This window comes from Ursus americanus, chromosome 29, assembly GCF_024610735.1.
Source record: "Ursus americanus isolate L20-20 chromosome 29, mUrsAme1.1.p, whole genome shotgun sequence".
Lineage (NCBI taxonomy): Eukaryota > Metazoa > Chordata > Mammalia > Carnivora > Ursidae > Ursus > Ursus americanus.
Window position 1 is genome coordinate 13,674,186 of NC_142155.1, and position 23,536 is coordinate 13,697,721.

Genomic DNA, 23,536 nt, shown 5'->3' on the forward strand with positions numbered 1-23,536 from the left:
GATGCATGCATGGTTCAGTATTCACAAATCAATCAACATGCTACATCTCAGCAATAAGAGAAAGGATAAAAACCACATGATCATTTCAATGGATGCAGAAAAAGCATCTGACAAAGTATAACATTCGGTCAACAACACAGGTCAGAGGGAACATACCTCAACATAATAAAGGCCATATTTGAAAAACCCACAACTAACATCATACTCAATAGTGAAAAACTGAGAGCTTTTCCTCTAAGGTCAGGAACAAGACCTTAGAGGTCCACTCTCACCACTTTTATTCAACAAAATATTGGAAGTCTAAGCCACAGCAGTCAGACAACACAAAAGAAATAAAAGGCATCCAAATCGGTAAAAAAGACGTAAAACTTTCACTATTTGCAGATGACATGACATTGTATACAGAAAACCCTAAGGATGCCACCAAAAAACTACTAAAACTGACAAAATAATTCAGTGAGGTCATGGGATATATAATCAATACACAGAAACCCACTGAATTTCTATTTACTAATAATGAGGTAGCAGAAACAGAAATTAAGAAAACAATCCTATTTATAATTGTACCAAAATAATAAAATATCTAGGAATAAATTGGACCAAGGAGGTGAAAGACCTGTACTCTAAAAACCATAAAACTCTGATGAAATAAATTAAACATGACACAAATGGAAAGATATTTCATGCTCATGGATTGGAAGGACAAATGTTGTTAAAATAGCCATACTATCCAAAGCAATTTACAGATTTAATGCAACCCCTATCAACATACCAACAGCATTTTTTCAGAGACTAGAATGAATAATCCTAAAATTTGTATGGAACCACATAAGATAGCCAAAGCTTATCTTGAAAATGAAGAACAAAACCAGGGGAATCACAATCCCAGATTTCAAGACATAGTACAAAGCTATAGTAATCAAAACAGTTTGGTACTGGCACAAAAACAGACGCATAGATCAAAGGAACTGAATAGAGAGCCCAGGAATAAACCCATAATTATATGGTCAATTATTCTTTGACAAAGGAGGCAAGAACATGCACTGAGGGAAAGACAGCCTCTTCAACAAATGGTGTTGGGAAAACTGTACAGCTACATGTAAAAGAATGAAACTGGGATACTTTCTTATATCACACACAAAAACAAACCCAAAATGGATGAAAGACCTAAATGTAAGACCTGAAACCATAAAGATCCTAGAAGAGACAAAGGCAGTAATTTCTCTGACATCAGATGTAGCAACTTTTTTCTAGATTTGCCTCTTGAAACAAGGGAAACAAAAGCAAAAATAAATTATTGGGACTACCAAAATAAAAAGTTTCTACACAGCATAGGAAACAATCAACAAAACTAAAATACAACCTAGTGAATGGGAGAAGATATTTGCAAATGACATATCTGATAAAGGGTTAGTATCCAAAATATATAAAGAATTTATACAACTCAACAGCAAAAAAACCCACAAATAATCCAATTAAAAATGGGCTGAAGACATGAACAGATATTGAAGACATAGAGATGGCCAATAGACAGAAAAGATGCCAACATCACTCATCATCAGGGAAATGCAAATCAAAACCCCAATGAGATGTCACCTCACACCTGTCAGAATGGCTAAAATAAAAAACACAAGAAACAATAAGTGTTGATGAGGGTGTGGAGAAAAAAGAACACAGATGCAAACTGGCACAGCCACTGTGGGAAACAGTATGAACTATCCTCAAAAAATTTAAAATACAAATATCCTGGGCACCTGGTTGGCTCAGTTGGCTAAGCATCCGACTCTTGGTTTCAGCTCAGGTCCTGATCTCAGGGTCCTCAGATTAAGCCCTGTATTGGGCTCCACACTCAGTAGGGAGTCTCCTTGAGATTTTATTTCCCTCTCTCTCCCCCTCCCACTTGTGTTCTCTTTCCCTCTCAAAAAAAAAAAAATATATGTATATGTAATATATATATAATATATATATATTATTTATATATATATATATACACACACACACACATATATATATATATATATAAATAATAATAAATCTTAAAAAGCAATAAAATAAAGTAGAAATACCCTATGATTCAGTAATTGCACTACTGGGTATTTACCCAAGGAATACGAAAACACTAATTCAAAAGGATATATCCATCTTTATGTTTACTGCAACATCATTTTCAATAGCCAAATTATGGAAGAATCCCAAGTGTCCATGGATAGATGAATGGATAAAGATTGGTATATTTATACAATGGAGTATTACTTGCCATTAGCAACAACATGGATGGATCTAGAGAGTATAATGCTAAATGAAATAAGGCAGTCAGAGATAGACAAATACTATATGATTTTACTCATAGGTGGAATTTAGGAAACAAAACAAATAAACAGAAAAAAGAGACAAACTGAAAAACAGACTCTTAGCTATAGAGAAAAAATTGATCGTTATCAGATGGGAGGTAGGTGGGGGATAGGTGAAATAGGTGAAGGGTATGGAAGGTACACTTATCACGATGAGCACTGAGCAATGCATAGAATTGTTGAATCATTATATTGTGCACCTAAAACAAATATAACACTGTACATTATACTGGAATTTAAAAAAAATCCATTTTTATTTAATAAGCTTAGCTCAATAATTTTTGCCTTACCTTTTAAAATAAACACATCTTTATATAACAGCAAAAAAAAGTTTTCATGAAAACATTTTAGCTTAAGAAAATATCTCTAAATTTTAGAGATGTACTATGACATGATTGAAAGCTAGATTATATTAGCTTTATTTAAAAATAAACAATAGCAATAAAACAACTAAAAAAAAATCTGTCAGCGAGATCTTCAGCAGCAGAATGAACAATTAAGATTCAAAGCTTAAATTAGTTTTATGGCCAGAGAAATCTGCCACCAATTTTCATATTTGCTTATCTCACAGGTCAAGGGAAGAACAGCATTTTACAATGTGGTGGAACAGCAAGGTAAGAAAAGGTAAAGAGATAACAATGATCTATTATATTTGTACTAGTTTACTAAAAGGTCAATCTTTATCATTCTACTGCTAAATTTGTGATAAAATTAAATTTTCAAAAGGGTATGAAATAATTAAGAACTAACACAGCAGAAATTATCGAAAGGTTAATGTATAGTAACTGTAATTATCAAATTCCCATTAAGAAACATGACAACAAATCCTTTAAAGTATGCAATCAATCTGAACTATTCCAAAAGTTATGATTTTTTTGAAAAAAACAGGTTACAAATTATCTTGACACTTCAGATGATATTTTTCTTTAGCCTCTAAAACACTGTCTAAAAATCTTCTGATAAAATAAACATCTTCAGAGACATACTCTATTTCCATTATGTTATGCTAAAAAACAACACATTTAGATATTTTATTTCTTCCTATTTTCTTCTTTCAATACTCTCCCCGTCTCCCTTCAGTGGCAGCCACTGACCACTCTCTAAAGTCCCAAGGATTGGATGGCATAATGATCTAGCCCTTGCGTATCTCTAAAATCTCAACGGACCCTGCTGTGGAGTGACTTTAACATATTTAATCATGACACAGACATAGCATTGGCCAATCAGAAAGGACACTGATCCTCAGAGTAAAAGGCAGCTGGTTTGCCAAGAAGATATGTACTACCAAGTTGAACTCCAGTCCCGCTATTGATAAGTATTTGCAATTTTCTGTTCAGGTCATGTATTCCATAACTCCGTGTTTTTGCACTGGGTATTTCACCCTCTTCCCTTACATTAGCCCATGTTTATACATCACTCAGATTTATTGCTGGTTCTCCTAAATATCTAAACAGAGTTAATGTTTCCCTGTGCTCTCTTATCTTACACATGCATCACGCTATCACACTGAATTATGTTTGCCTGTATGTCTTTCTGCGCCAATAGTCTTTCTGAATCTTGAGGGAGGTTCCGTGCCTTATTCACAGCCTTAGAATGTAGTAGAGTGAAAGTTTGCTAGAGTGCATTCAGTCATGATGTCCTAACTATATCTTTGTGATGTAATACAGTGGAAAGGGCTTTGGAGCCAGACTGCCTAGATTTTTATTTAAATGTTTCAACTTATTATTTATGTCATTGAACCCATCGGAGATTCAGTTTACCATGTCTCCTGTAAGATTTGAAAAATATGCCTATAGGGTTAAAATTTCTTTTTAATCTTTTTTCTCTTTTTTAACTTCAAATGAACCCACGCAAGCCTAAGAGAGTGAGCACAAAATACTGCATACAGGAAAGCTTGCTTCATCACGGGCTGCGTGCCCTTCGTGATCTATTTCCTGGAGATTTTCAACACTTGCCCCCTCATTCATTGTACAGCATTAAGTACATGTCCACCTAGGGGCCCTTGAACTTGCTTTTCCTTTGGCCTAGAAGAGTCTTCCCACAGAGATCCACATGTTTTTGTTTGTTCATTTTTTTTATCATTTCCTCAGAGAGGTCTTACCTGACTCCCTATATAAAATGGTATCCTTGTCATTCTCAATCAATTTACCCTTCTTCATTGTGCTCAACCTTACCAATCATTGTGTATCTGTCTCTTGGCTTATTTGTTTTCCTGCCTCTTCCATTAGAATATAAGCCTTGTGAAGAAAGACATCTTACCTTTTTTTTTTTTTTACTGTTATATTCCCTGCACCTAGAGGACTTTCTCAGTATATTGAATAAATGAATTAAATGAATGAATGACTATGTCAATGTCCTTCTATGTTTATGTTAGGTCATAGGATTAAGTTAGGCACACTTGAAAGCTGTGCTAGCTTGTTTATCAACATAGAAGACATTGAAAACATTGGTATCAAGCAGCATGAAATAAATAAACTTTCTGATGTAAAGAGACAGTGCAGCTTCTGGCCTGAAAAGTGTCCTGTTCAGTAGATACAGTGTGAGGAAAGTTGCAAAGAGAAATGAAATTAATAGGGGATACCTAAATAAAAAGTCATAAAACTCAGTCTTCAGTTTGTGCTGGCAGTGCAAATCACAGCTGTGATACTCAGAGCTGCAGAGAATTGAATGTTCTCCATTAGAAACAGAATGTAGGCAACAGTTGCCAAGGTAAACATCATCTAAGGACTTCAGATCAACTCTATTATTTTGGCAATGCCTACCTCTGTCTGTGAGGGATTTTACTTGCACAAATCTAACGTATCCCTCCCCTCAAACGAAAACATAACAAGGACTTAAATCTTGAGGAATAAAACATTTAGACATGTATTCTATTTGCAATAAAAATAGTACAGAAGGCACTGGATGGCTCAACTAATCAGAGCTCGGAAAGGCAGTCTTTCATGCCTGGGTCAGCATCAAATGCGGCCCAAGTTTGTAGTAAATTAACGTCATTGCCATCTGACAGCTGCTTAGCAGGCTTCTGTGAAATGAGTTGTTCTCAGTCCAGCCCTTTGCAGACAGGTGCCCCATAACACCACCAGCTCTCACAATTGGCACTAATTAGTATCCTTCCTGGCACTGTCAGTGAAAAGCACCCAGAACAAATATCATGTAATATTTGTACACATGAGTGTAGACTGTTGGCAGCATTTATAAAGGGTATAAGGAGTGTTCAGTTAAGACAGATTTCCATCTAGAACATATTTAGTTGAAAAACAATTCCAGGTTCTTGATCTTCCTTCCACAACACAAATAGTCTGTGGAAGTTTCTCTCCTTACCTTAAGCCTACCCTTTTGCTATCTATTTCTAGAATGACCTATTCATGTTAAACTCCTGGACTGTTTTTTTCTCTTTTCTGGATGAAGAAGTAGAGTTCAGATTGGGCTTGCTCACCTTACCTGTTCTCTTTTTCAAGTTGTCCTTTACTTGCACTCCACCTCTCTTCTTTTGTTTTTATCTCTATGATTTTATGATTGAATGCTATGGCTATCTCTGATTTTGAATTTCATCTGGTCCTCCTCAATCTTTCCCTCTCACAAAAATATAGCCTGACATAGTATATCTCATTTAAATACTGCTACTTTCAACTGCTATCTCCCTTCTGTTTCTCTTCAAAATCAAAATCAGAAGTATGAAATCTGATTTAAAACCCACAATTCTTTAAGTTGCAAATTAAACTCAACAATTACCTACTAAGCATTGTCTCTGGAAATCTTATTAGTATATGAAGTTTAAAGAACAGCTGGAATCACAAAACCTGGATTTAAATTGTGTTTCTACCATTTATTACATAGGTCACTGGACAAATTGTCATTTCCCTAGGATTATCTGATTTGTCTGCGAAAAGAAACACGTCATTATATGGTCGTTATGATGGATTAATACAAAGATAGAGGATAAAAGTAGATATTCAGTGACTGTTAGCCCTTCCTATCTTACCATCTTCAATGTCTAAGTCCCCTGAATACTAGCTGTGTACTGTTTCTCACATCTATCCTTTTTTACCTATAGGCAAGAGATGCATGTTGGTCTAAGTCTTCAGTACCTCATCACACTCATTACAACAGTCTCCCAACAGGTATTACTGAGTCTCCCATGCTAAACTATCCTACTTTTTCAACTTTGAACATGTCACTTCTCTGCTTAAAACACAAACAAAAATAACTGCCAAAAAAATCCATCCATTTTCATATTAAATCAGATATACCCTCCATTGTTTGATTTACAAGGCCATCCAAGTATAACCCTAACTGACATTTCTAATATTTTATTTCCCTTTATCTCATTGTATCTACCCCAACCCTATTCACTCATTATTTCTATTCAGTTAGTGATTCCTTCAGTCTTATTCCTCCATCTTTATTGCTACTTAGTAATTTAATCCACTTTGCTTTTGAATTCCTCAAATTAATGTTCACTATTATTATTATTGCTATTATTGATTTTTTAAAACTAGTAATACTTTTTAACCAGTCTATTCACAATTGCTTCTTAACCATTTCATCTTGAATTATCTTCTTTCAGAGTGTATTTTCCTTTTTTCTAATCTTTAAGTGATTATTTTGGTAGGGTTCTGTGTATGCAAACTTTTTCAATCAAAATCTTACTTTTATTTTTTTAGAGTTATACTCACTTTCAATTGATCTTTTAGATAAGGATGCTTTCATTTTCCCCACTGCATTTTCATAATATGATTTTAGTGCCCTATTTGTTACAAGTGCAAAGTCTCTTATTTAAATAGCTCATCTTTTGTAAATTACCACCCCCCTCTTTTTTTGTGTGGTAGCTTTAAATTTTTTTCTTTTTGTCTTTAGCATAATGCAGATTATATTTATTTGGATTTGCTTTTATTCATTTGGTACTTTTTCAATCTGAGTATCTTATCAGTCTTCAACTTAAAAAAAATTTTTATATATTAACTCATAGCATGCTGCCTCTCCCACAATTCTATGTGGTCTTTTTTTAAAATACATTTCTATTATATACATTTCTATTAAATACATACTAAATTTTCTTGTTCCATTCTTCATTTTCTATGTTCTCTTTCTTATTTTTTATTTCTTGATCTGTTCTGGCTTCTGAGTGAACTTTTTCTAGACCTAAATTCCAGATTACCAATTCTTTCTTCACTTGTGTCTAATTGGCTATTTGGTCTCTTCATTAATCTTAATGACAATATTTTCTACTTATAGAAGTTCTATTTAATCTTTTTCATATTCTTCCATTCTTTAACTGTTCGGTTCTTTTTTAATCTCTTAAATTAGTTTAAACAAATGTTATCATTTCTTTCATATTTCCTATTATTTTTATTTCTTGCATTGCTAATGATCCTATTTGCTGATTCTCCCTAATGGATATTTGTCATTATTGTCAACTCATATTCAGTGAGATGCATTTGTTGTTTGGGAGGCCAAACTGCTGGTTTGTGAAAGAGTTGTTACAAACTAGTTTTGAGTGTGTTTCTCTTAGGATGGGGCCCTGAGGCAAGTTAATGATGCTGAACCATCTCTTGCTAATTTTCATATTATTCCTTCTGTTTATGGCTCAGACTAGGAGTTTCAGTTTGTGAAAAGTGATCTGTTTCCTCTTACTCCAAAACCTTGTATAAACTACATATTTCTTAGACACATCCTAAACTTAACAGTTTTTCTAGTCCATGAGGCCAGAGCAGTCACAATAGTTCCAGCTCACTGCAGGGGGCTAGGTATAGCATCACTGCTTGTAGAGAGGGGCTCTTGTCAGTATCTCCAAGAAGGCTTTAGAATTTTAGCCTCCAGCACTTAGGACTCACATATAATCTGAAACTCTCATGGTGCTGAATCATCAACTTTCCCCTACAGCTCGAGTTAGACTTTTTTTTTTCCCCTAAATTTCTGGTATCTAAGGATCTCCCTATCTTTCCTTTGAGCCCAGCTGCAATGCAATATTTGCAAATATATTCTTGTAGTTTATACAAAAAGTCACTATGATCTGTGAAGTGTTAGTTTGGTCTGTTCCACTGTTAGACTACTGCTGCAGGCTCCTAACACCAACCAGACTGAACTACTTACCATTTCCCAAAGAAAGCCCATGGATCCTGCCTTTTGCTCCTTGACTTAGGCCCTTCTGAAACTTCAAATGTTCCCTCCAAATCCATTTGTTAAATTATTATCTTTCCTTTCTCTTTCCTGAATTCTTCTCAGATAACTGCAATCATGATATGATCTCTGCTTTCAAACCTCATAGAAGTAATCTTGCTCTATCTTATATTATTATAGTGTTTGTGTTCTTATCTATTGTACTAAACCATAAACTCATAAGGGGCTTGCAGTTTCTTATTCATCTATGTGTCCCCTGTAATTTCCAGCTCATTGTCTGCACACAAAGGTATCTGCTCAAAGGGCTTGCTAAATTAAACCGAAACTACAGAAGGATTTTCCCTTCTGTAACTATCAACCTCAAGGTAAAAACATAGCAGTCCATGATGATTCAAAACAATGAAATATGTAATAATGGGGAACTTTTACATTCCCTGACACAATTTCCTTTTAAAAGATATCCAATTAATATAAATAGGCAAATGATTTCAGAAATTTTAAACATCTACAGTTATAGTTATATAATTGCTACCATTTAAAATAGAATAACAACTATTAAAACAAGGATAAAGCACTTAATTGAGAGCTTATTATACAGCAACGTGGTACAAAATGTTTTACATGAATTACCTCATTTGAGTTTTAAAATAACTGTTGGAGGTGCCATAATTATTCACATTTTACAGATAGGAGTATCGATTTAGTGTGCTGAACTGCATTCCCAGGATTGCTCAGCTCTTGAATTCTACTAAGATTTAAACTCAAGTAGTGGATTTCAGAGTTCCTGCTCTTAACCACTACATGCTTAACTTTGCTAGAAACTGTCAAAATGCTTAAATATTTAAAAATCATTCTCAATCATGTATATTTTAAGGAGACACTAAATTTTTCATATGAAAAAATATGAGAAAGAAGAGACTTGAAGCAACTTGCCAGGATGTTGAGGTACTGCCAATTATTTGAGTAATAGTCATTTTTTTGGAATGTAATGTGTAAGTGTTCCTAAAGCCATTTGCCAATATCTATAAAAAAAACTTTTTAAAAAGATTTTATTTATTTGATAAAAAGAGAGTGAGAGAGAGCATGAGCAGTGGGGAGAGGGAGAAGCAGGCTCCCTACTGAGCAGGGAGTCCAACGTGGGGTTCGATCCCAGGACCTTGAGATCATGACCTGAGCTGAAGGCAGATGCTTAACTGACTGAGCCACCCAGGTGCCCCTATAAAAGACTTTGTAAGTAGTTTATTCAAGTGGAGGGAAAAATCCCCCATGGATATATCAAGGATTCTATTTCCTTGGGGCTGTATTTTCTAATTCCTTTAATTTAGTCACTGAAGTACTTCAGATTTATAATTTCAGTATTTTCTTTAAAAATTATAATTATCAGTAATTTACTTTGCTCACACTGCAGCACTCTGTGAGCATCTTTGCTCCAAAGAGCAAGTCTTAAAAGTTTCTGTGTCATTCACATTTAATACTGTTGACAAAACCATCAGTGAAAGCAAAAAAAAAAAAAAAAAAAAAAAAAAAAAACCTGAAGTTTAAAAATAGTTGCCTTTTATAGTTCTGGATTAAGCCTCCTTGTTCTTTATATAGACAGATACGGTAAGGGTCATGGTTTAAAGAGTAGGTGTGTTTCTGAAATAACTTTATTCTTTTCACTCTATGCCTCCTACTGCCAGCCACAGTTGTCTTTATTGTGTGAATCCTAAAAAAAGGTTTATCATAGTCACTTTGTGCAAATGACACACTTTAAACATCATATATTTATATATTATTTTCAGTATCAACTCCTACAGTCCATCTGTAAGGTATATTAAAGGTTCTCACAGCTCTAAGTGGCTTCAATTAAAAGATAATTATACAAGAAACTTCTTTTCATAAAACAATAATCTAAATATATATCTTTGCTTCAGTTTATAATTATCATTTTTCTAAGACCAAAGTCATTCATTAGATGATGGTATTAAATTATTTACAGATCTATCTGGTGTCTCCAGGAAAGAGAGCTCATCCGTGTGGAAAAGAAAGCATATCCTTCGATCTACTATACTAATAGTTCTTAATTTTCCCTATATCGATACAAAAAGCTTGTGTTCATCTTAGAGCTGTCCTAGGGCTCGGAGTTCAAATTTGAAAAGACAATTCTTGCCTGGAGACAATTTGATGGAGAGATTTAGTCCAGAATTCTCCTGCATAAATTATGTATGTGTTGCACAGAACCCAGGATAAATAACCCTTGGCCACGGGGTATTTGGTATCCCAGTTTCTTGCCCCAGGAATTCCTGAAGTGAGAGATAGGATGCCATAAATTTGAGGATTCAAATTTATTGTTATAAGAATAAACTGAGTCATGAAGAAAACTGATGAAGAAAAGTGAGTGAGGTATATACTATGCATATCTTCCTGTAAAACCCATAAATTTTCAAAGTAAGAATGAGAACATAGTAAATTTATGTAACAGGAAACACACACACACACACACACACACACACACACACACACACACACTAACTTGAATTTCAGAGTGGCCAGAATTAGTCAAAAGTACAATTTCTGAGCAAGAGACATAGGTAGATCGGATTTCTTTTCTTAACACCAAATCGGTCTAGAAGCTCTTACTAATATTCTGACCTAAGAGATAAATTAGAGCATGTTCTATGAGTTCAAAGCAGTATAGTAGTCACAGACTGGGACTCAAATTTTCAGGAACCACCTTAGTGGGAGACAGAACATTAAGTAACCCAATATTTCTCTATGTTTTTTTCAATTATATTTTCATTACTTAAATTTCCTAGTTCTTGTGATATTGTATCAGTCAGAATGGGATAGGTTATGCTATGATAATAAACAACTTTAAAATATCAGTGCCTAAAAACAACAAAAATTCATTTCTCACTCACAACACATATGCAACTCAGGTCATCAGGAAGGCTCTGTTCATCATAGTCATTCAGGGGCTTGGGGTGATGGAGGTTGAAAGATTTTGCATTGGCAATGGCATTCTCAGGCCTGACATGACAAAGACCACCTCCTTACACAACCAGTTGGCCAGTTCTAGTCACATGTGTGTTCCTAATTTCAAGGACTGAAGTAACACAATTCTCCCATGTGCCCAGAAGAGGAAAATTAGATACTACCCAACACAGGTATGTCTTGTGGTATGGAACTGGCTAGCAATCATTTAATTTCTTTGCATTCATCCACCAAAACTTTACCTTCTTTACATTTTAATTTTTTTACATTGTTTACCATTTTACTTCTTTGCATTCCTCTGCCAAAATTCAACCTTAGATAAAATCTACCACTGTGCTTCTTAAACTTTAATGTACATATGAGCCACAGAGGGAGCTTTTCAAACAGCAGATTCTGATTAAGGTGGTCTGGGACATGGTTTCAGATTCTACATTTCTAATGAGTTCCCAGGTGCTGCTTGCTGATACTTCTGGTCTTTGGAAAACATTTTGGCTCCACCAAATGCCTTCTCTGCACCTGCATCCAAGCAGCTCAACTGTGCTGGAGAAAAATCACAACTAAACTGACTAGCTGCACTCTAAGTTATTTCAACCCTCAGTACAATGCAATCTTTGGCAACCCCTAAGTACACCTGCTTCAAACTATTCTTTCAGAATACGACAGTTCAGAAAATGACATTACCATCAGCCAAATGTGCTCACTCAAACTTGATGAAGGATAACATCATCTCTCATCTGGATTACTGCAGCAAGCTTGACAGGTTCCAGTCCTGCTACCCTATAGTCTATTCTCCATAGAACACTATATGACCCTCTTTAATTATTATGAATCAAATCACTCTTTACCATTAACGGCTTCTCACTGCATTTAGAATAAAATTCAAACTCTTAGCAAAGGTCTTTAAGGCATAGAATTATTTTTTCCCTACCTAGCTCTCCAGCTTCATCTCATGACATTCTCTTCTTGTTCACTACCTCTGGCCACTAGATCATCTTTCACTTCCTTAAAGACTTCAAAGTTTTTCAAATGCTATTGCTGCAAATGGAAGGTATTCTTATTCTCTGATGCACTCATTCTCTTCACTCTTTGAATGTCTAGATCCATCTCATTTTTCAGGCCACAGTTTTAAATGTCATTTCTTCATAAATACTTCTCTGAATTTCTTATCTAAACTTCATTTCCCATGTTGGTACTTTGTTAATTTCCCTCAGCATATCACAATGTGTAATTACATATCTTTTCTTGTCTACTTTACTTGTATTTGTGTGTGTCACATTCAAGTTCTATCTCTAGGTCCATGCACTCCGTTGCACATAAAGGTCTTGTAGAATAAGTTAATGGGTAGTTGAATGGATAGGTGAATGACTGAATAATAGAGTATACTTTCCTTTAAAATTTTTTCCTTTGACATTAGCTTAATTCTCTATAAAATATATTTTATTAAATCATCCTATGAATAAGTTTCAAGTCAGTGAATTTCAATTGCTAAAACTAACCCTAACATTTCTTCTCCAAGTCACACTAAATCTGTAATCTGGGAGAATCCTAAAATTCTCTAGGGTTTTTATAGATATAATCAATAATATATTGTCAGTTTAAAAAAAAGGAAGTAAAGTATAAGCTGAGAAGTATTTCATTATATATCTATATAATGGACTCCCTTAGAATTCCCTAGGACACACTATTATATGTATTTAAGAGTTTTTTCTTTTTTTAAAATACAATTGAAATTGATTGGTTTAGTATAGTAATTCTTTTAAGGCTGATGCTTTTCCCACTAAAACTAGAAAAATCCATATAAATTACAAAAAATCATACTCCTTAGAGCATCAGATAGCTATGGATAAGATAATTAGTTTATCTAAATTTCCAGAAAAAAGCAGATTGTTTCTAAGGTAACCAACAATTTTAGTCATGGGGGGGTGTTGCTAAATCTGGACAAGAAGTGAGGGGCAGGTGTAACCCTGCAAGAGGACCTCTAGTGAAGAAAGAGAAACTCATGTTTTTTAGTTGCCCGCGGATAGAAAAATGTATTGGAAATTTGAGGGTCCCTAAAAATCCTACTGGTATTTTTCGCCATGAGACATTTGCTAAGTTTTTGAAATGTGTAGGAAGCTGAGAAGTTAAGATGAAAACTTCTAAAATTCAGAGTTTCTCCATCCTTGTAAGTATGCATTTGGAAACAAATTTGAAGTTGCTTGGAAATAAAGCTGGAGCACTGAGCTGGTACCTCTTGAAGAACAGAACTGAATCTTCTACAGTTTCTCAGGCCTGATGGGATGGGCAAACATAGGCTCTCCATCCAAAGCCTTTAAGACACACAGTGGAAAAAGGACTAAGCAGAGATAGTCTTACTAAAACTGCAAATCACTTCAACCCAGGTCAAATCTCAATTGCACTGTAGTATCAGCTCTTCACTGTATCTGAATAACAAAGAAAAGGGGGAATGCTTTTGGTGGACATTGACATTGTCTAAAAACCCTACATGTGTTTTACACAATGTCTGGCATTTAATAAAAATAGTAGATATGCCAGATGATTTGATTGATAAAATAAGCCCATTCGCAGATTATCCAGATATTAGATTTCACTTTGATAAGTAATTTAAAATACCTATGGTTAAATTACTAAAGACAATAAAGAAGAAAAAAGGACAAAATAGACTTTGTCCATTCTTTGATGGAGAATTCTAAAAGAGATGAAATCTTAAAAAATAAGACAAAACAAACAAACAAAGGCCATTAAAAAAATGTATATTCTAGATCAGAAGTTAATGAACTTACAGCCGGTGGGTCAAATCCAGCCCATTGCCTGTTTTTGTATAAAGTTTTACTGGAACACCATCATATTTACTTACTGTTTATGGCTGTTCTTGTTCCACAACAGCAGAGTTGAATAGTTAGAACAGAGACCATAAGTGATGTAAAGTCTAAAATACTCACTATGTTCTTTTTGAAATATACTGTGAACTTTGACATATGAATTGCTTAGAACATCAAGATTTAGTTAACATCTTACTTCCTTTTTTTCCCCCTCAGCTCCTTCAGGGTAGATAGCATTCAATAAAAGTGAGTTATTGTCATTTGCTGAACACTCAGTGAACTCATAATTTTATTCAGGACCACATGTTAATACTTTGGAATTGTGAGGTTGAACTCAGATCCTAAAACTTCAACATGGGATCCTGAATAAAAGTAAGAGGCTTCTGTCCACTTTAAAGGAAATAATGTTCTTCAGCTTTTCCTTGGCATTACTGAGTTTTGCAATGATTATCTGAGCTCTGGGAGTGAGGGTGTTGACAAACTTGAAATTTGGCAACGGGAACAAAAAGGAAGTCCAGTGCCATGTCATGAGTACTTAAAACAAGGGTGTCTATGTTCTTCCATGAGAGGATCATGTAATTAGATATACATGTATATGAATGCCCAATTAATGTTGTAATTAGTAATAATAATAGCTCACATGTATTAAATGTATACTATGGTAACAATTCCATTTAATTGGCCTTGGGTGACCTCACCATTGGTATTTTTAAGAATTCCCATGCAATTATAATGTTCACTCAGGATTAAGAAACTTCTGATTTAGCTGCTTCTCCCTGCTTTCATCATCACCTGCTGTGTTCCAACCATATTGTATTACAAAAAACTGGCAGAACAAGTAACTCCTGTATCTCAGACTCACTTAATTAATGACTATTTGAAAACAAAAATTATCTGCTAGCTCTCCCGGCTGGCTGGAGCATAGTATTGGGTTCTTTCTTTCTTTCTTAACTACTCATTAAAAAAACAAGACTTGCATATTTTTTGTCTCAATAAATATCTGTTGCAAGCAAAAACTATGGTGGCTAATGTCTTTCTTTCCTCTAAATAAGCTGCAGTAATAAAATGTATTATCATCCTTGAATCAATATTGTATTCTTTAAACTAATATAATGCTGTATGTTAACTACACTGGAGTAAAACGAAAAGAAAAGAAAGAAAAGAAAAGAAAAAGAAAAGAATAGAGAAAAGAAAAAAAGAAAAGAAAAGAAAAAGTATTCTCCTCTTTTAGGCAGTGTGGTGGGTATTTATGCAATGAGGTATTGGCCAAAAACTGTAACATGTGAAGAATTTTGTTGCAATGGAGCAAATTCACCTGCAAGGTAGGGAATATGCAGAAAAAAATAAAGCACATCTATTCTCTGTCTCTGTCTCTCTTTGTCTTTGTCCCTCTAGGTCTCTTTCCCCCTCTATCTCTCCCTCTTCCCTCAAGACTCCCCTAAAGGAAGATATTCTATCTTTATCTCTATATCCTAATAAACCACCCATAGAAGTAGAGGAAAATAGGAGAAACAAAGTCCTCAAACTAGGATTCAAGCTCTTTGACATCCCTTCCCACAAAGTCAATCTTTTGATGACCAGATAGACTACTGCTCTTACTTCCATATTTATTTGTTTATTAAATGAAGGTTTGAAAAACAGAAACAGAGGTTTTAAGGGACAATGACTTCAAATGGAAGGACTTGTATTAGAGCAATGTCTTTGACCTTTCTCAATCCCCCATCACTCTCTCCTCTCCAGGCAAGAAGGAATGACATATGCCTGATGAATTTAGGAAAAGGCATTGGTGTGGTTGGCTCAACTTTTGCTTTAGAATTCTCTACATGCAGAGAGTACATATCCTGCTAGTTCTATGCAATCTGTCACTTCAATCCTAGGTGTGTGAGAGAGAAGAGATGGAGGTAGGAAGAGGCTGTCTGTGATTGCCCAGGTATACCAAACGCAAGGGGATCTGTTTATTTAATCCAGGGAGAGACTGCCCACATTGCCAACAATATTCATCCTTCTTCTTCAAAGAGCTTTATGGGTAACAAGAAATTTTTTTTTTTTCAATTTGTCTCACTCCTGTGCCTGTTTCTCAATGGGTTCTAAAATTATTTCTACTTTATTGGTATGAAATTTAGAAAATATCCCAGAATTTGAAAGGAAGTATTGACATATGAGAAAACATGAAATTTTCAAGAATCTTACTACACTTTATTCTTCTACCCTCAATGTTTTAAAATTGTGTGCATTCATTTGTGACTTGTCTTTTTTATGAATAACAGTTGGATCGTGTTTAATTTTATATAAGGTTTCAAGCAACTTTATGATTATTACCTTATTGAAATTCCTCTGCAATGGCCAAATAATTTCATAAAATAATGTCATCAATCACTTCACATTTCTAGATATTTTTGGGCTAGGAAAATTGCACATGAGGGATAATACTTATTAATTTCATGTGGTTAAAATTCATGAACATTAGGTCTGGTGTATCACCTGAGAACCCTCCAGCTGCCACTGTGCTCCTACTGATTAGAAAAGTGGCAGAGTCATTCTTTATAAGCATCTATGGCATATTTAGTATATGCTTAGCAGTGTGTTAGTCACTAGATAAATAAAGATTAACAACAACAACAACAACAACATGGTTTCTGTCTTCCAAGAATTCAAACTAAAATGTTCAGTGTAACAGATTAGTGATTTTATATATTAAACTGATTAACCACGCCATTCTGCCTAACTCAACTGGGTTATAATTATGAGAGTTCATAGAACATACTCAACTAGTGTTTTAACCGCTGATAAAATGTCATTTCAAACTTAGTTTATGATTACTTTTGTGAAATGGGTATTAAAATAGTGTAATCTATGTGTAGATGTACATATATTGTGTAGATGTACATGTAAAAGAGTTGGAAAACACAGATCTACTTATTTAAAATAATTCTCTGCAGTAGGTAACAATTAATATCTAATGAGCTCTATGATTATAAAGGGGGCAAAAAATGAAACCCCTCAAAGAAAATAGAACAATTAAATTGTGAAATAGTAAATTCTACTAAAGGAGAGGATGCAGAGTCTGCAAAGTAATTTTAGAATTTGTGGGTGTCAGAACTGTCCTTTATACTAGCACTATCTAGCTTTGCTACTCAGGAGTAAGAGTATGAAGGGAAGCTAGTTTCATTTCCATCTTCAATGGACTTGTTAGAGTACACTTGATTAAGTCGACGTATTAGGTAAGCATTATTTAAGGCACAGATTGGTCCTATACTTCCCTAAATATGTAAAGGAGATATGATCCGTAGGCAAGTACCAGATGTATGCATGTATGCATGTATAAGTGTGTGTATATTTCTGTATGTTTATATAAACATAATTCATGTGCAAAAACACATGTGACATCAATCTTATATATACATCCATCTATTCACTCATCTATCTACCTATCTACTCCATTTGTATTTATTTACATTTTTCCACATGTACAGTTCACATTAATAGAATGTTGAGTTCTAAAATTTTACTCTTTTTGAGATAATATTTTTACTTGATGTATTTTCTGTACATATAGATATTACTACCTCATGGTTACAAAGTTCTTTACAATTTTTAAGCATTTCACATGTATAGTATGTCATCTGCTCTTCTCTAAAATCTCCAGAGACGTTAAGATGATGCTACCAATTTCAAATAAACCAAGACTTGAGATCACATGACTTTTCTGAAAACCACACAACCTGATTCTGCCCTCACTACCAGAATCTAGGGCAGATGATTTCAAGTCAAAAGTTCAGGAGGTTGCATGTCCTCTAGAAAAGACGTTAAGCTTTGAAGAAATTGTACCTGGACACAACTTCCATGCTTTGCCTCACAAAACTGGATTGCTCCCCTGCAGATTTTCAGATTCTTTGAATGCAAACCAACACAGGGATATCCACCTTGCTTCTTGTGAGCATTGGGGTTGGTTTAGCAGAGTGCCCGGATGAGTGTCTAGTGCTTTGTAGGAGCTGAATACACTGAGACTGCTTTTATTCTACAATATCATGCATCTGATTTATGTATGCCAGTCAACAAAGGCATATCCACATTGGTTGTCAAATTATTGATTGAATGATTTCTATGGAATTCACAATTTGAGATCAATTCTTCTATTTTACAGAGTGTTTCTGTTTCTGTCCATCATCAGATGACCTGCACTCACAGAATGCAAACTCATTTAAATATTACTATATAAAACACTGAATTTAGAAAGGGAAAAATTTCTGCAAGAAAGTGATATTACATATTAATAAATTCATAAGGATTAGTCGACTTATGATTTACTTAATACATGTAATTATTCCCATTAATTACTGTGGATTACCAAGAATTGAGTATGGATATTATTAAGATTAAGTAAACAAAGTCGAATGTCTACAATTAGGGAAAAATAAAATTCATTAAAATTAAATTCATAAGGAAATTTTTGGCTCATCTTCATTCTGAAATATACTGGTCTGAGTAGTAACAGTTATTAATAAAAGAACTTTTACGTTTCATATTCTTACATTTTATATTATGAAACAAAGCTATATATTATATTCTGTGTGTGTGTATATATATATATATATATATATTTTAATTTTGACAGAACTAAGGCTCAGTGAAGCCAAATATCATCAGTTACCAATATACACATAAATATATATTATTAAATATAGGTATTTGTGGGTAACCAGCATATATTGACATGCATGTCAGTATTTCTGTGTAACGCACATATGTGTATGTACCTGTGCATGTATTTGTATTAATGACAGGAATAAGGCTCTAAGTAGTCAAATAATCATCAAGTCAATTACTATTATTGATTTTGTAAGTAAACATTAGCAATTTGTTTTTCAGATTTTCTTATATGATTTTTTTGTTGTTTTTTTGATAATCAGATATATTTACTTCATCAATATGGGTTATTATTGTATGAGCTAAATCTCTGACCACAAGCCAGAATCTTCTTTAGGTTTTTTGTTTTTTTTTTTTAAGAATTATGCGTATTTGTGAGTGAGAGTAAAAAATTAAAAGAAGGGGCGCCTGGGTGGCACAGCGGTTAAGCGTCTGCCTTCGGCTCAGGGCGTGATCTGGCGTTCTGGGATCGAGCCCCACATCAGGCTCCTCCGCTGTGAGCCTGCTTCTTCCTCTCCCACTCCCCCTGCTTGTGTTCCCTCTCTCGCTGGCTGCCTCTATCTCTGTCGAATAAATAAAATCTTAAAAAAAAAAATTAAAAGAAAACATAAGCACAACAAAAGTTAAGGGTTTTTAACTAAACATCAACCCTGTCAATGTTCAACTTTCCAGCTGGCTCATGATGATATTTGCTATAAACTCCACAATGTTTATTCAATGTTTATTCATTGATGGAGTTTCTCCCAATTGTCAGGATGAAATGACAACAGTCTCCAATAATGCCAATGGCTTGCACTTGTAAAATACCAAGAGAAATTTATCTGTGCTCAAAATATTCATACGTCGTATTTTGTGAATAATTCAATGATGTGTAGAAACAGAGGGGCTATTTTTGAAAAATTTGGCCCACTTAATCTTTTGCAAGTAATTAATTTTCTCTAGTGCAATAACACTGTCATTTTTTCAATGTCTTAATGTCAAAATGCAGTGAGAAATTTGATACCTAAGTGACACAGCTTATCATTTCTGAAGTACTAAACTGTTAAAGAATATATATATATATATATATATATATATATATATTTAAAAATGTATGGTATTCTGAAGTCTTATATACTATTTAACACAGATTTGTGCTAATTATGATATATAGTGTAACTCCTATAGATAAAACTGAATAACAAATTTTGCTTGGGCCTTGTCCCTATTAGACAAGAATTCTTTCATTTAAATAGCAGAATCCATAAAATCCCAAACCCTAGGAACAAAATGGTTTAGCATTAACTTATAAAAATTAGCTTTCTGTCACATCGCTTTTTCCTTCAGGCATTTTTTCAGAGATTTTGGCTGATTTGATTATAAAGCAGAAGGTTAAATTCTCACACAGTGATCATTAGGAAAAAATAAACAGAGCAAGTACTAAAGCTGGCTTTGCACCTACTGAATGCTGCAAGTGTCTGTACTCATTTGATATGCATCTTGCAAAGCTCGGCTGTTCCCAGAAGGCCACTCCATGAAGACTGAGAGAGCAGCGTCTGCTAGTGGTGCCTGTGTGTCACAAAGAACAGAGAGAAGCTTTGTAACAGAGCTGCTAGAAGGCATCACATCACCGGGAGGCAGGCTTAAGAATTGGGTTTGTACATTTTCTTGCCTTAAAAAACATGCATATGAAAATATTACGTTGATTATTTTTATAGTGCATGTGAATCACACTGAGAAACCACTGCATTAGCAAGAATTTCTAGGTCTCTTCATTGGCCCCATCTATGAAGCACTTTACTAAAATTGCTTTATTAATTGCTTATTGGACAGATTTATTTATGGATATAGGACAAAAGCATGAATTCATAAGCAAACACAGCACGCTTTTTGTGGATGGCGATCATAATTCGGTTTGGGTGGGCCATCATACTTTACCTGTGGCATTCAGTGGGCACTGATTGAATGCTAAGTCACCAGCCGGGGTCCTTTTCCACACCATCGACATCAGATAATCCTCTGGGCATATTTCATAAGGTGCTGCAATTTAAAACAGAGGGATTTGAATGCCAGCAGTGTTTGTTTTTCTAAATATTGGCAATGAACAGTCTTCAAATGCTTCTCCGTATCTGCAGAGCTCTTTCATTTTCTTTGAAGTATATTGTTTACTGAGATGTTAGTGATGTCTTCATAAACAAAAAAAAAAAAAACCCACCAGGTTTCATTTCATTATCTACGAAATCTTCACAAAAATGTTCTTTCTCTTGAAAGTGTTTACTGTGGAGACTTTTTTTAAAAAAGTCATTTGAATTTGGTTATAAATTGAAAATTACATTCAAGCATATAAGTCAATCTTACCAATATTCATAATGTTCTGAAATATTGTGCAATAAAACAATTTCCAATAAACTGAAAGCCATATTAGAATTATTAACTCTAAGTGTTAAGAAGAAATAAACATAAGGGGCAAGAATAAGTAACTTTTTATTCTTCATGCAAGAGCAATGATGTCAATCACACTACATCATATAAAAATGAACCGATTTGATCTTTGGGCCTTAGTATTTTCAAAAACTCAATTTAATTACCAAGATGAGAAGGTTAAAGGGAATTCCAAAAATAGCAGAGGTATACCAGAAATATTTAATAGGAAGCCAAAGGACTTGTGAAGTCTGTCTATACCTTGCATTAAACCTCACACCTTGCTCCTAGAAAGAACATACCAGTCCTTTCTCTAGACACATCTACTCTTGTGCTTTTCACACAGCACTGCCATGTATACGCTCACGTATTTGTGTTCCCCAGTTGCCTGGCGTCTTGTTGTCTTCTCATCTCAGCATCACAAACCTAATGGTTTGCCTAGCACACAGATGTTGTTCAAAATTGAATAAATAAATGAATCAATATTTGAATATATAAATACCTTTAATAAGTGAATAAGGACAAAAATAATAAAATAAAAATAAAAAATAATAGATGCTGTATATACACTCTATTATAGATCTATAACAGATCTATAGATAGATAGACAAGCCTAGACAGATAAGACAAGATAAGATGAATGGTTTACACATGTGGACATTTTAGAACTGAGAGTGACATTGAAGATCACCTATTTCCTCTCCTTCTTTTCAGATGAGGGCACCAAGGCCCTCAAATAAAAGGTTTATCTGAGGTGACCAAGCTGGTGGAGATATCAGCAGGTCTAGATTCTAGAATCCTGACTCAGTAGCCTTTGCTTCAACTTCCTTCATATCCTCTTGGCTACTTCCAATCATTCAAAATAATTGCCCTCATGCTGAGTTTATATATATATATAGTCTAGGTTCTCATTAAAATACTTAGGCAACAGTTTCCAATTTAGGGAATCTTTGCTTGGTGGATGGTTTAGCAGTCGATTCAACATTCACCAGCCCCATTTTCATAAAATGGCTCCACCTTACCCCACCAATGATCTCCTAAAGGCCAAAACTAATGCACTCATCTCAGGCATTACTCACTGGACTGTCTCCATAGTGCTTTATACTCTGACTTCTCCATCCTCCTTGAGAATACTTTCTTTGGAGTCCTAGAAAGCTATTCTCTCTCAGGCCTCCACAAGGCACTTGGACAGTTCTTTCTTGGTCCTTGGTCCTTGGTCCCTGTGTTCGTTGCAGAATCATCCATGCCCCACTTTTCCTTTGTTAAATGCTTTCTTTAGATAATTTCAATGTATTAATAATAGTAATAAAAGTGATCCCCTATTATAAGACTTACATGTATAGACTCATTTAATCTTCCCTAATAATCTTATGAGGTAGAGATTATTAGTCTCCTTACCATATGGGAAAACAGGCAACAGAGAGGTGAATTATTATTATTATTATTATTATTATTATTATTATTATCATTATTACTTTCAGATTCTAAACATTCTTTTTATTACATGTTGATTACAGAGGAAAAACCAGGTATAGGAGTGGACGAATGGAGAACAAGGGAGGTGGGGGGAGTCATCACTACCCTTCCCCCTTCAAGAGCCAAGTGTGCCTTTCTGGCCCCTTTAACCTGTCCAGGCTATTACAGGGGGCAGGAGGGCTCAGGCTGGCCTGGCCCTTTCCTAGGACCCAAGAGCAGGATTTGTCACTGAGTCTGGCCTGGGAGTGGTGGTGATGAATAGAGGTGGAGTCACCATAAATCAAAAATATAAAATAATAAAATTTTTTAAAAATCACAAAAAAAATGGTACAACTCAAGCAAAGGTAGGGACAGCTCCTCCACAGGACTCTCTCCTCCAATATCACAAGAACGGAAACAGCAGAAAAATAAATTAAGGGATGTAGTACTTACTACCAGCCAAGCACCTGCAACCACCCACATCTACACTGACCATGGAGATTAACAAACTGGGAACCACTTTGCCCATTTTGTCTGATCCCACCTCATGAAGAGCAGATGTTTCTGGCCCTGCTACTCCGTCCAACCTCCTGCTATATAGCCAAGGAGGCCAGGGAAGCATCCCCTGAGAGGAGGGGTGATAATGGCAGGAAGAAAAGGCGAAGCCCAGAGATGAGACTGTGGGAGGGAGGTCAGTCACTGCTATACTGCTAGGTGGTGCCCAGATGAATGACAATGAAGGGGAAATAGTAGGAAGAAGGAAAAGTT

General features: G+C 34.8%; 1 protein-coding gene across 4 annotated transcripts in view; it reads right to left on the reverse strand.

Annotated features, from left to right (window-relative positions):
* The window catches only part of ADGRB3 (adhesion G protein-coupled receptor B3), a 696,748-nt gene that overhangs the window by 361,861 nt on the left and 311,351 nt on the right, over positions 1 to 23,536 (reverse strand). For all 4 annotated transcript variants that reach the window (XM_045803249.2, XM_087856973.1, XM_087856972.1 and 1 more), the window contains 2 exons: positions 20,831 to 20,932; positions 20,355 to 20,461 (listed from right to left, as the gene is read on the reverse strand). In XM_045803249.2, the coding sequence (XP_045659205.1) occupies positions 20,355 to 20,461; positions 20,831 to 20,932 (209 nt within the window). The remainder of the gene's footprint in view (positions 1 to 20,354; positions 20,462 to 20,830; positions 20,933 to 23,536) is intronic.